The 12,901-nt window shown below is 38.6% G+C and overlaps 1 protein-coding gene across 7 annotated transcripts in view; it reads left to right on the top strand.

Moving 5' to 3' along the window:
* Positions 1 to 12,901, top strand: part of CTNND2 (catenin delta 2) — a 625,555-nt gene that overhangs the window by 517,903 nt on the left and 94,751 nt on the right. For all 7 annotated transcript variants that reach the window (XM_085220451.1, XM_085220452.1, XM_085220453.1 and 4 more), the window contains one exon: positions 11,963 to 12,080. In XM_085220451.1, the coding sequence (XP_085076577.1) occupies positions 11,963 to 12,080 (118 nt within the window). The remainder of the gene's footprint in view (positions 1 to 11,962; positions 12,081 to 12,901) is intronic.

Below are 12,901 nucleotides of genomic sequence, written 5' to 3' on the forward strand. Positions count from 1 at the left end.
ATTCTTCGTTTTTTTTCTGATTCCAAAAAACATTTCTTGTGAATATTTGTTCTCAAATGTTTTTATTTGTAAGATTTATTAAGCAAACCTCTGTGTTGAGAAATGTGTCATGCTTACTTTTATGTGATAGTCTGGTCCTTTCCGTATTAGTCTGCAGACAAACATATATTCTGTAGCTAGGACATGGTAGCATGCTGGCATTGAACAATTCAGGGTAAAACCTGGCAGCAGGTCAGGAATTCATTTTGATCCCATGTTAGCTTCTGAAGTCGTACTTTGATCATAATCAAAACATTCACTGCAAATACTTCTGCGAGTGCAGAGAAGAGGCTCACGCATATCCCTGAAAATCACGAGCCACTCTGGGATTATGCCAAGGGGAAAAAGCTGTCAAACCCAAAAGTTTTTGTTTTCATTTGTTAGCACCAGTTGTTCTAAATCTAAGACAATGTCAAATACTTCAGAAGATCGTGAGGAATTTCACGTTATATGGAGTTGGCTAAATTCCTTTTCTCAAGTTGAAAGACAGGAAAGAAAATCCTTTTTCCCAGCAGTTGTAAATGTTAAATTTTTGACGGAAGGAGAGCAATTTTTTTCTTGTACAGATATTAAAGATTTAAAATTATATCAAAGAAACATTGCATAAAGGATTTTACAAAGTGATGTCAAAAATGCTGATAAGCACAGTGAGAACAGTATTTTTAAACACCGTAAATTATTATATTTTGCAGAAAGAATATTTTTGCTTATTCTGAACTCCAAAGCATTTTGCCTGCTTTTTTGCCATAGCTGTTATAAATGCAGTCATGATGCCAAGATTTTCCTGATAATACAGCCAATGAAAGATAAAAAAGGAAATATTCTTCTTGTCATGGAATTATTTTTGCTAGTGCAAATCATGCAAGATAGAATTTCCCACAGGATTAAAAATGGTAAATACAGTCTTCAACTTGAAGTGGAGGAGAAAAGTAGGCGTAGAAATGATGAACAAATAAACTGAATTTTAATACTTTAGAAACTGTTTGAACAATGATTGTAGAGGAAGGCAATTAAGAATATCAAAAATAGGCCGATTTGCATGCATTTAAAGAAAATAATATGATAAATAATAGGTAGAACGAGGTTAATTGAAAACCATATGTGTCTGATCAGTGTTTTATTCTGAATAAAATACCAAGCTGTATAGGAAGATGAAAAACAAGAGAGACTGCTTTGCAACAGTGAAGCATCTGTCACAATATTTTGAGTTTCACAATGACTAGAATGGATGGCCAAGGAGGAAGAGATTACACCAATAGTACTTCAAACTACCCTCCACCAGCCATGTAGGCATTTGTCTGGAGGTTGGCATAGGGAACAGTGCTTGCATTAACAGCATTAATGTGTTCCATTGCCTTTGGATCCATGCAAAAGTTCTAGCAAGGCATTGTATAGGACAGAAGTGCCTGACCTAATTCTGGAACAGATAGTTCACCTGCAAGGAACAGTGCAGCTATAGTACCTTTTGTGATCAGCTGTGCGGAGAAGTGTTCTTCTGTGCCTTCTAGGTGTATAAGTTAGGAAAGGTATGGCTCTTAGACCATCAGCTCTGAGCACTGATTTGGAAGCCATTCCTGAAACACTGAGCACCTTTCTTCTGCTGTTGGATGGCTGTTGAGATTACATGTTCTCTCTGGGAAACTGAGTGTTGGTGTTTTGTTTGTACATAAAAGCAAGAAACCCAAAGCAGTTCTCAGGGTTAAATCCAGAATTCTGGATTCATAAGGCTGGTGCCATTTCAGGTTCACTTATCCTACGTGTTTCTTTGCTCTCCAAAGACAAGTTTTAATAACTCTTAGTAGAATTATCTTCCATGAACTTTACTCTCTTTGAGCCCAAATACACTTTTTGTCAGCTACTGCTAGTTTTTGGGAAGGATGTCCCTTTGTTTTAAACCTGCCTTGTCTGCTTCCACCTGATAACACCCAATTTTCCAACTGAAGTGAAAAGTTGATTTCACTTTGCCTTTTCTGTGACCATAATAAATTCATAAATGTTTCTTGTATTCTTCTCCACATTTTGTCTGTCACTCTTTCAAACCAATGGGTTCTGGATTATTAAAGTTTTTCTTGTGTGGCAGTGTGTAGCCTTTCTCTGAATCTTTTTGAGTTCTCTTAATCTTATTTTGATATGAGTTGGTCAGAGTTCCTACTGTAATAAGGATGCTACATACAGTAGTTCAGTACTGTTCACTGCTATAGTTTACATAGCTTGTCATATATGCCTCACAGTCCAGTTTGCTCATTTGGCTGCTGCTGAGTGTTTTGCCATCTTTCCATGGATCTATGTTATAAACCCAAGGTTTTAGCAATCAGCAGTGCATCCAACATACTGTAAGGAAAATCAGGAAGTAGAACAAGAATTTATAGATCTTTTTTTCTAGAATATATCACTTTACATTAATCTGCATTAAATTTAAAGCTTTTCTACAGCACTTCCCTGTTATCACTTGTCTTATTAGTCTGAATAATCACTTACTATTTTCAGCAAATTGTCATTTCATTGTTCATCTCCTGTTCCTGATAGCTTATGAATAAATCACTCCACTGGTGACCACCCTCCATTGTGAAAACTGACCAATCATTTCCTATCTTTTAACAATTATCTGTTAATTATCTTCCTATGGTTGCTTAGTTTCATTGAAGTCCTTTTGTTAGAGATATGGTCAAAAGTCTTTTGAAAAGTGAAACAAATGCTATCAATCTGGGTGGGATTGTGAATCAGCCCCTTGACTCCTCCTAGTATATCTTATTTATTTGTGCGACCTTAGGGTCTGTATTTTATTATAGTTTGCTGTAATTTATAGCATTTTTCAAAATGTTGTATTTGCATCCTTCCAGACCTGCGATACCAAGATGGTTTGAAATGAGAAGCTGTACGGCATGGTTATGGCATGGTCTGGTGGCAGTGAACAGTTCAGACTCTGTCATTAGGGGTTCTAACGATGGCATCCTAAGATTTGCAGAGTGCAACTGGCCCTACACAGCGTATGTCTGAGCAAAAGTAAAGGCTGAATTACACCTGGTTCCTTCTCTTTTTAATTTATACAACTTTTATAAGTTTTTTTATAAGTTATAAGGATAAGGCAGCAGTTGTAAATTGTTGGGACTGACCAGTTTATTGTGCATACAAAGAAGAAACAGAAAAGACTTTACTGGTAATAGAAGTCCCCTTTTCTTCATTTGTGGATTGGCTACAGTGGCCTTTATGCATTTCCAGTCTCATATCTGAATGTGAGCGAGTGGCAAAGCAGTGCTTAAGTGCCAGCCAGGGTCACACCCATCTCACCACACTTCTGTGCGAAAGGGCTGCGACACATTTAGAGCTCCGCTGTTGTTCAAAGCCTCTTAATAAATTCTAGGGAAGAGTCACGTTTGAAATGTTACAGTTCAAAATGGAGAAAAATATCTTTGCATTGGTGTCTTTAAGCTGCTCCAGTTATGACCTACAGAGTCTGCAGCAGCTTCTTCCCAAGGGCAGTAAGTGATGCTATATTTCAGCTCTTGCCAACCGAGTGAACACAGTGGTCAAGCTGAATTTCACCTCCTGCAGGTAGCACATTAACAATAGTATGTGGATAAACAGCTAGGCGTTAATAAGTGGAATGAATCTTATGCAACCAGATGCACGTCAAAGAAATGAAAAATCAGAAATTTGCTGCAGTTGGGATTTTTTTTTATTCTATAATTTAAAATATTTGCTGAATATGATTCTGTCTGCAGTATTTAAATAGAAGTTGTACTTCGAATGGAAACACAAAACATGAGTTGAGGAGTTAGAACCATGTTTTATTTCTTTCAGATGTGGTTCTTTGTGCTATGAATCCTTACAGAATCCTTACAGAAAGTGTTGTAGTGTTGTAATTTCTTTTTTTTTAAGGAAGTTCTTTAAAGATAGTGGTGTGAATTCTTTTCCTCCCTGTTATCTCTTCAAAAACATGTCAAAATAGCAAAAACTGATGCTAGAAGTCAGATGCTTCACAGATCACTCTCAGTGGTCATAGAAGAGCACATTTAGCCTGAGGATTGGACAGGCAGGCAGAAGTACAGTAATGAAGGGAACTTGTTGAATGCTTGATTTGGGAGGCTAATATCTCTGATGTTTTGAAAAGGAAAGGTATGGCTGAATAATCAAGGCTAAATCACATTGTCATAGCATTTGATAGAAAGGTTAATAACCCAGACTGTATCCACATTAAACTCTCAGATGTTTGCCTAATTGCAAAGTATGCTTTTAAAGTGAAACTAATACCTAAGAGATAAAGATCTGGGGCCAAATTCTTTGTTGATATAAATTCTTTTCTTGCCTCATTAATTGGAGTTGAGTGATGCTAATTAGTAGTAGAGAATTTGCCTCACAACCTGTGTTATTGTTACCCACAGGCAGGATTGATAAATAATTAGTAGTCTGTAAACTACCTTATAAATGAGGAAGGCTATCACTGGTACTGAAAACGTTTAACAAGAAGAAATTTTCGTGGAGATACTGTCCCATGTCATAGTTGAGTTTAGTACAGTGTTATGATGTCCTGCATTTTCCTGTTCTTTTTAAGTGACAATGCATTGGATTGTCATTCAAATCTGATGAAATTGTATGGAGGATTTGCAGTAGTCACTGAAAAATATGCTTTCATTTACTGTTACTTCCAAGAAGCTGTAGTCACTAAAAGCTTAGCAATTAGAAACTTGGAATAATGAAGATGAACCATCTTGTGTTCTTATTTCTAAATTCATTAACTTGTTTAAATTTGTATGATGTCTGAGAAACAGCTATTCTTGTCAGCTAGTCTGGTTTTCATCAGTAAGGGATGGTTTTAAAAGATCTTAGTGTACAAATCATGATTAAAAAGGTAGAATTTGTCTGGACTTCTAGACTCTAGAAGTTACAATAGTGAAGCTCCTTTTAATCTGTTTAATACATGTATGAAGGATGCACTGCATACTTACAGATACGCTAATGCAACACAGTCTACTCCATTATAAAACATTATTGAAAATTCGTAGTTTTCAGTGGACTGCTTGTGTTTGTGATACTTTCCTGATAATGTGCATAGTATTGATTGCTTCTTTTTGTTCTCAGTGTTACAATACTAGACTTTTGCAGCAAAGAGCCTTAATGCTTATAGAAACAGCTGGAAGTAAGCAGAAAAAAATAGTAGCTCTTATGAAGTCACATGCTACATTGCAGACCTACTTAAAGAATCGTAACTAATCGTTGCAGACAGATGATCCCAGCTACCACCAAGACAAGGCTTTGCCACTGAAGGAAAATGCTTTACCAATCAGACCAAAATAAAATTAGGCAACTTATAAGAGCAGCATGGAGATAAGGACAGTATGAAAGTTTGTTTTTTTCTAAGTGGTAGTGTTGATTTGGGGAGGGCTTTTTTTTAGATGAATACTTTGCACATTCCAAGAAACTAGATTTCATGACTGGATTGATTTTGGCATGGATTAGATGTGTCATGGAGGCTGGCTCTCTTCTGTGAATCATGAAAATGCTTATCTAGTCCTCGATCTGTCAGCAGAATTCAGCACTGTTGATTTTGAATTGCCCTTGGTAAAGGACTGTATCTTTTTAACTTTGGTTTCTCTAGAAGACATTCAGAGAAGACGTCTTATAGATGGAAAAGTGCAGACATGAAGAACAAGGGGGAATGGTTTTAAACTTTGACAGGGGAGATCTAGGTTAGATATTAGGAGGAAGCTTTTCAAACAGAGGGTGGTGACACACTGGAACAGGTTGCCCAAGGAGGTCGTGGATGCCCCAGCCCTGGAGGCATTCAGGGCCAGACTGGATGTGGCTCTGGGCAGCCTGGTCTGGTGGTTGGTGATGCTGTACATAGCAGGGAGGTTGAAACTAGATGATCTTTAAGGTCTTTTTCAGTCCAGGCTGTACTATGGGCTGCATTAGGCAGAGCTTTGCCAGCAGCTCAGGAGAGGTGATTATGTCCCTACTCACTGATGAGACCACGTATGAAATGCTGGATCCAGGCCTGGACTTATCACTACTGGGACATGCACATACTGGAGTAAGTCCAAAAAAGAATGATAAAGATGATAAAGGGGCTGAAGCACCTCTCCTAAGAGGAGCGGATGAGAGAGATGGGACTGTTCAGAGCAGAGATGTCACAGGGTGGACCTCATCCATGTGTGTAAATACCTAATGGAAGGATATAAAACAGACACAACCAGAATCATCTTGATATTAATGAGTAACAAAAGGACAAAAGGCCATGAGCAAATCCTGAAATACACAAAATTCCACTTAAACTGGAGATAAATCTGTTTTTTCTTTTTTAACCATGAGGATGGTCAAACACAGGAACAAGTTACCCAGAGAGATTCCATAGTCTTCATCCTTAGAAGTATTCACATTCAACTGGAAGAAGTCTTGAATCACTGTAGCTGTAGTTGGCTTTTTTTAGCAGGGCAACAGGACTAAATGATCTCCATAAATATTTTACAATCTCAGTGATTATGTGATTCTTTGATTCTAATGCTCAAAGCTTTTATGTTCAAATTCAATTGTAGGAGCCAGTGTCTTATTTGGCAACATATGGCATGGTACTTTTAATATATTGCTGGAGCACAAAAGTTTATTTTGCTCTTCTGCTGCTCATTTGTACACATTCACTGTCACACTGTACATACACTTTCATTTTCTTTTACCTTTAGCAATAGCTCTAGAGGCAGGTCTTCCCTCATGTCCTACATATTGGAATAGCAGCAGGCAGGAGCAAAGCCTGACACATAGTCGCATTTCCTCTCAACTGTTTGGTTGTACTGGAGTCTGTGTTCATGACGTTCTCTGAGCAGCAGCCTGTCTCAGGCATGGCACACTACATCACTGATAGTTGTTTTCATGGTATGAGGGCTCATTTCAATTAGCCATCTCATCCCAAAGCAAAAGAACTTGCATTCTATTCTTCTGTCATATGGCTGAATAGATCAAGGCAGCTTGTATCTTTTACCTGCAGATGGGTGTGTCTCTGTGCTTATCCAACAGGCTCCTAACGTCAGTGACTCTGTCACGTTCTGGTATGCCTTAAATACCCAGTAGCGATGGTACAACTTGCCAAATGATTTGGTAGGACCGTTCTTTTCAAACCGAGCCTAGGAGTAAAATCTACATAAAGAAATGCTTTGAGGATGGACTTTAGATGCCTTCTTGTCACACAGTTCAAAGACTTGGTGGCCAACAGCACACAGTAAGTTGTGTGAGTCTGAGACACTAGGCAAAGCCCTGGGTAATGCAACGTAAGTCCCAGATCACCTGTGTTTGGTGGAAAGCAGTGATCACTAGGAGGTCCATCACAAAATATAGTCTACCTTCTGGGATCTCTGCATGCTCCAAAGGGCTATCCAAGTTGAAACTATGAGCAGGAAGTTAAGAACATGTTTCATCAGTGCTGACTGCATCTGTGAGTCATCATTTTGTGCTTCAGGAGAACTATTCTCAGAATCTATCAACTTCTTTCATAGGCACTTCCAATCCCCCTGGTCACCCTACTCAGCCTTTCTCTCATTCTGCTGCTATTCAGATTTCTGAGACAGGTGACACATAGCGTGTTATCAGGGCAAATTTCAGTACTTGGAGGCAGTTAAGGCAGTCCTTGTTTCTAGCTTCATCTCAGAGCAGGTCCCTATGTAGTGTGCAAAGTTCATACAGAGCACCTTATAGGGATAGTTTCATCCAGACCTGACATCCTTGATGTCCACTGCATGATGGCTCTCAGGACTAAAGCTCTTTCTGGAGTGCAGCAGCATTGATAAAAGTTATGCACTTAGTGCATGTTTATAGCTGAGTAGGTTAGACATTCAGTGTAACATGTAGAAGGGTCAGGGCTGGCTGAAAAGGCTCTTCTGGGTACAATGCTGATAACAAAAGTGTGCATGTAGGGAAGGAGTTATTTTGCATGTTCGAATATGGGGCTTTCTAGTAGCTGAATGAGTATGTGCTTAATAGCAAAATCTGCCTGCTTCCTCACTCAAAATGATTACTGGACGTTTTTTTTCCACTCAGTTGCAACTTCATTATACATTATTCTCCTGAGGGGTTTTCCCTTGCTAGCTATCTTCAGTGAAACATAACCTTGGTTTCAACAACAGTAATGACATTCTTTGAGTTCTTGGTTCATATAAACTTTTACTACTTTCTGGGAAACTCTCCATTTTTTTGTGGCTATTATGTCAAGTAGAAAGATGGAAAGATTGAGGCTGTGACAATTACTCTTCTTACTCAAAACTTTTTGAAATGAAACTATACTTTTTATTCATAACAAAAGTAACTTCTGAGTTCATTAGTTTAGAATATTGACCTTCGTGTGTCCTTTCTTATGTCACATCACACCAAATTAAGAAAAGAAAATTACATATACTCAAACATGCTTTGTCTATATCAAGGGGTTGTGAGGAGGACCACTCTCAATTTCATCTTTGCTAAATACGCATAATTTGTTCTCAGTTTTTATTCTACATGGCTGCAGTTAGATCTGCAACTTGCAGAATTGTTGCCGGTACAGAAAAGGTCTAACTACTTGCTGTGATCCGAGGATGCTCAAGAAGAACAATCCACTCTGTAGATGCTGTCTTTGAGATCTGTAGAACTATCACAGGGTGTAATGTCAAAGATTGTAATGTCCCGTATCCACAGAGGATGTCTCTCAGCACATTGGCTTTACAGATGATCTTTCCATAGATCTCCATCTCCCCTCCCTCGGTAAGTCAGGTGGACTGAGTTATAATCATAAAGACATTGTATAAAAAATGATATGAAAGACGGAAATTATTTAGTGCCTCCTATCTTCTATCACCTCAAATCCTGCCAAAAAATATTGAAAAACTAAGGTACATGCCAAGCTTGACAGGGTGTTGTTGTTTTGGTTTTTTTTTCGTGAAAACCAGTACATTGTATGTCTGGATAACATGGCTTCACAGTGACCTGTATATTTACAAATGACAAATCATGCCTTACTCCCTGTCACTGCCAACTACAGCTTGTTTGAGTTAATGACTAGAAATAAGAAAATTAAGATGGCAGAGTGCTTTCCTTGTCAGCTTGAGTAACCTGGGACTTGATTCTCCTCTGCAGAACTTCATAGCCTGAATGTGATTGTGTAGAGCCCTTTTATGAAAGGTCTCAGCAATGACTTACAGGGTTGAGAGTGTTTCCTTTAACAGAGTTGAAATGGGAATAGTTAGATAGTATGATACATTTATTTTTAAATAAAAAATTATTTCTGCCTAAATGTTAATGTGAAGGTTGGATTTGTCCTGTTTTCTAAGCTATTCCAAATCCAAATCTGGAATCTAGATCTGGGGAGGGCTGCGATAGCTGCGAGCCATGTTCAAGAGACAGTGCTTAATCTGTATAGAGACTTGTAAAAGAAAAGGAATAGCAGTTATGGGAGTTCAGTGTATGTATCCACCTTTCGATTACAGAAGCAACTGTAGGATGATAAGCTGAAGAACTGAACTCGGCAGCTCCTCCATACAGAGTGAAGAAATGCATTTTCTGTGCAAGATGTGCCCCTAGTCTTCTTTCTGCATAAAGGCCCCATATTCTTTCCTTTGCTAGAAATGAATGAGACAGACAGCTCAGTGCCGAGGGACTATAAGGTTGTCTGCATTGCTATCTTGTTGAGGAGGAGTCTCTAGAGAGCTTGGGAAGGAGCTGAAAGGCTTCCAGTTAGGCTGTGGTGATGTTTGTCCATGTTAGAGAAAAGAAGAAAGCACCTCTGTGAAAAAATCAGGGAGAATATACCTCTCTGTTTCTTGTGATGCACAAGCCTGTATGTTTTGAAAGCTTGCACTCAGTGTATATAACTGTAAATGGAAGACACATGGACAGACAATGGTAATGCAAAATACTACTGCTGTTTGAAGGAATCCAGTAATATTTCAGGGTTTTTTATTATATATATATGTAGTGTTGCAAGGAAAGGCACCGCTAATAATCTGTGCAGTATTCTTGTAGGGCTGGATACAGCTTTCTTTCTGTTTCTCCTTATCTTGCCAGAGGGTAGGAGTTTCCAGTGAAATAAGTCTATAAATCCTCCCTTCTCCTCACAACCCTCTCTCCATCTCTACTATTCATATCCTTGGCTCTACTTTTCCTGCTTTTGCTGTACGTACAGGCAAAGCTGCTGACTTTAATAAGGGGACAGTCTACTCAAAATACACCTAAGCCAGAGTCTCTAGTGCTACGGGAAAGGCATGCTCTGTAATTTTATCTTCTGATTTCTGTCACCCAAAGGGAAGTCAGAGGATTTCCATCATATCAAAGAGGGATCCAATGGAAAATTTTTTCCAGTTAATGCTTTCTGGATGATAGAAGAAGGCACCCTAAACTGGAAGAAGGTTCCTCATCCGCAGCTCCTATAGCAGCAGGGAAAGAGAAAAAGCATTCCTTTTAGAAGAGAAGCAAAACCACACAAATCTTGAAACAACTCAAAACTAGCAATGACTTAATAGGAGGCATTTCTGATGTGCAGTGTGAGCAGAACTGAGGATTCTCTCAGGAATTTGTAAGCTAGGAAGTTAAAGGCATTTGTTCTGGTTACAGTTCCTGGGCTTTATGTTTTCCATTAGACTGACTGCATACATGAAGGGAACAGTGTTGAATTAATTGGGGCAGCTTGCATGTGAGAGCAGGACTAAATAGGGCAGCGTGGGGATGCAATTATAGCTGGAAAATGGTGTACGTATTTGATCCAGAAAAATCTTTGGTGCTTTGTTGGAATGGAAACGCTCCTTTTAGATGTCAAGGAGGCAGAACAGGAAGAACTATACAGACAAAGAATTGAAAGGAGACCTTAAGTTCTCTCACCTTCCTCCTAGAAGTCATTCTCTTCTCCCAAGATTCGCATCTTCTTTGTGTTTTTAATACCAAGACAATTTAACATGGTATGAGAGGAAGAAAGTGCCTTGCCCTCTTCCCAAATGAAATGCCTAGTGTCCTCTCTTCCATTTCCAGATGTTCATACTAGGCAGTTAGGGCTGGTGTCAACACTTCTTTGTTCTTCCTTTGTATGAACTTTGGAAGTGAGGAGAGAGAAGCTACAGATGAGCACCTCAGCAGAGGGACGTCTGCCCCCAGATTGGAGATTGCCAATTCACCCATTTCCAAATCAGAACTGCTGCTGGATACAGTTTTTCTCACTTTTTCTTGACACTAACAAGCACAGGTCCTATTTATATATACACAATCATACATATTTGTCTTTTTATATGAGTATTTTGAATTTCATGACACGTTATTCATTAGATTTTATTTTAGTTGTATTTTTATAAAGATGTTCAGAAAGCCCTCTGGCCCTATTTGAAATAACTTGCAAATAATGATATAAAGAGAAGATTGCAGAACCAGTGTTCTCTCTAAAAGGGAGAAAAGGAAGCACTTGTGTAAAATGAGAAACAAGGTGTTTTATGTTAGGCTTTGATAATTTTTTCTTATATGTTAAGAGCCCTAGCCACTGGGCTCTTCAACTTCCAAGAGATGTTTTTGGCAAAACTTCTAGACTTTTCAAAGCTTTATTTATGCACACCTATATACATTTAAAAACACTTTTTCATTAATATAAAAGCCATTCTTTAAAAAAAAAAAAAAAGAAAAAAAAGAAAAACAACAGAAATTATCAGGTCTTCTCCAAATTATAGTGGGTTGTGAGTCTTAGCTCAGGTAGGCGCATGCTGCTTGGCATCTCAACCCTTTCTTGTGGAGGACCTGATGCTTTCCATTTGCTCCCCTCTGTGTTACATTTCCAGAGCTCATTCACAGCTGTCTTCATTATTCACAGCTCTGAAGTGATGAAAGGAGAAAAAAGCAAATGTTGTAGCTTGATGTTAATTGTGAGAATGTTTTAGGAGGGGCAGTGGGCACGGAAGCTGTGCAGGTGGTAACCTTTGCTGTTGCCTTACAGGAATGTCAGCTCTGCTGGAGAGGAGGCCCGCAGAAGGATGAGGGAGTGTGATGGCCTGACGGATGCATTGCTGTACGTGATCCAGTCTGCTCTGGGGAGCAGTGAAATTGATAGTAAGGTTTGTCATCTTTGTCTTTTCGGGAGCAAGAAATCTAGATATTCAGCGTACCTCAGAACTATAAAGCAGTAGCTTTTAAAAAAATGTGTTCCAAGTGATGCCTTATCAAATAGTAGTTTAAAGCATCATTTTCTTTTCCTTCTCTTGAACTGTACGTTTATGTGTGCTAAATATTGGGTTTGTGTCTAGCTGTGTAATGTGTACAGGTAAGCATACATTCCTCTCACTTTGATTATTATCAGAGAAAATATAATAACTACTTTAAGAAGAGCAAATATGTCGTATTCCATGTAAACTTCCTTACACCACTCTGCCAGGTTTACCTTAAAATTGATTTTTGGTACCCAGTATGAGGCAGAACAGTGTGGTAGGCTTACAAGACAAACAAACAAAAAACAAGTGGGCAATTAATAAGCAGTTTCACAGTGCTAGCAGTGTGACATCTTCTTTGAGGAGGATCAATGAATGCTTTTAGTAACTATTAAGATGTATTTTTATGTCAGCATCACTTCGCTGAAAGTACTAGGATACAGACAGGACTCTTCAAAGGTGGACGGCACTGTTTAATTAAAAGGAATTCAAGGACTTACAAGCTGAAGAGTTGTAGTAATCAAATACATCTAAGTATTCCACAGAAGAAGAAAAAAAGGCTAGCATCAATTACCTTCTGTGTTCAGTGTATTCTGCTAAAGCACTTCCAACAATCTTGGTCAATTTGCCAACCTTTAAAAATTCCATAAGGGAAGCCTTCAGCGTAACGCCATCTTAAAGCTGGCTATGGATTTCTGAACGATCTTCCATGGTGTTGTCTGGACCTCTGA

The sequence above is a fragment of the Meleagris gallopavo genome, chromosome 3, assembly GCF_905368555.1.
Source record: "Meleagris gallopavo chromosome 3, MGAL_WU_HG_1.1, whole genome shotgun sequence".
Lineage (NCBI taxonomy): Eukaryota > Metazoa > Chordata > Aves > Galliformes > Phasianidae > Meleagris > Meleagris gallopavo.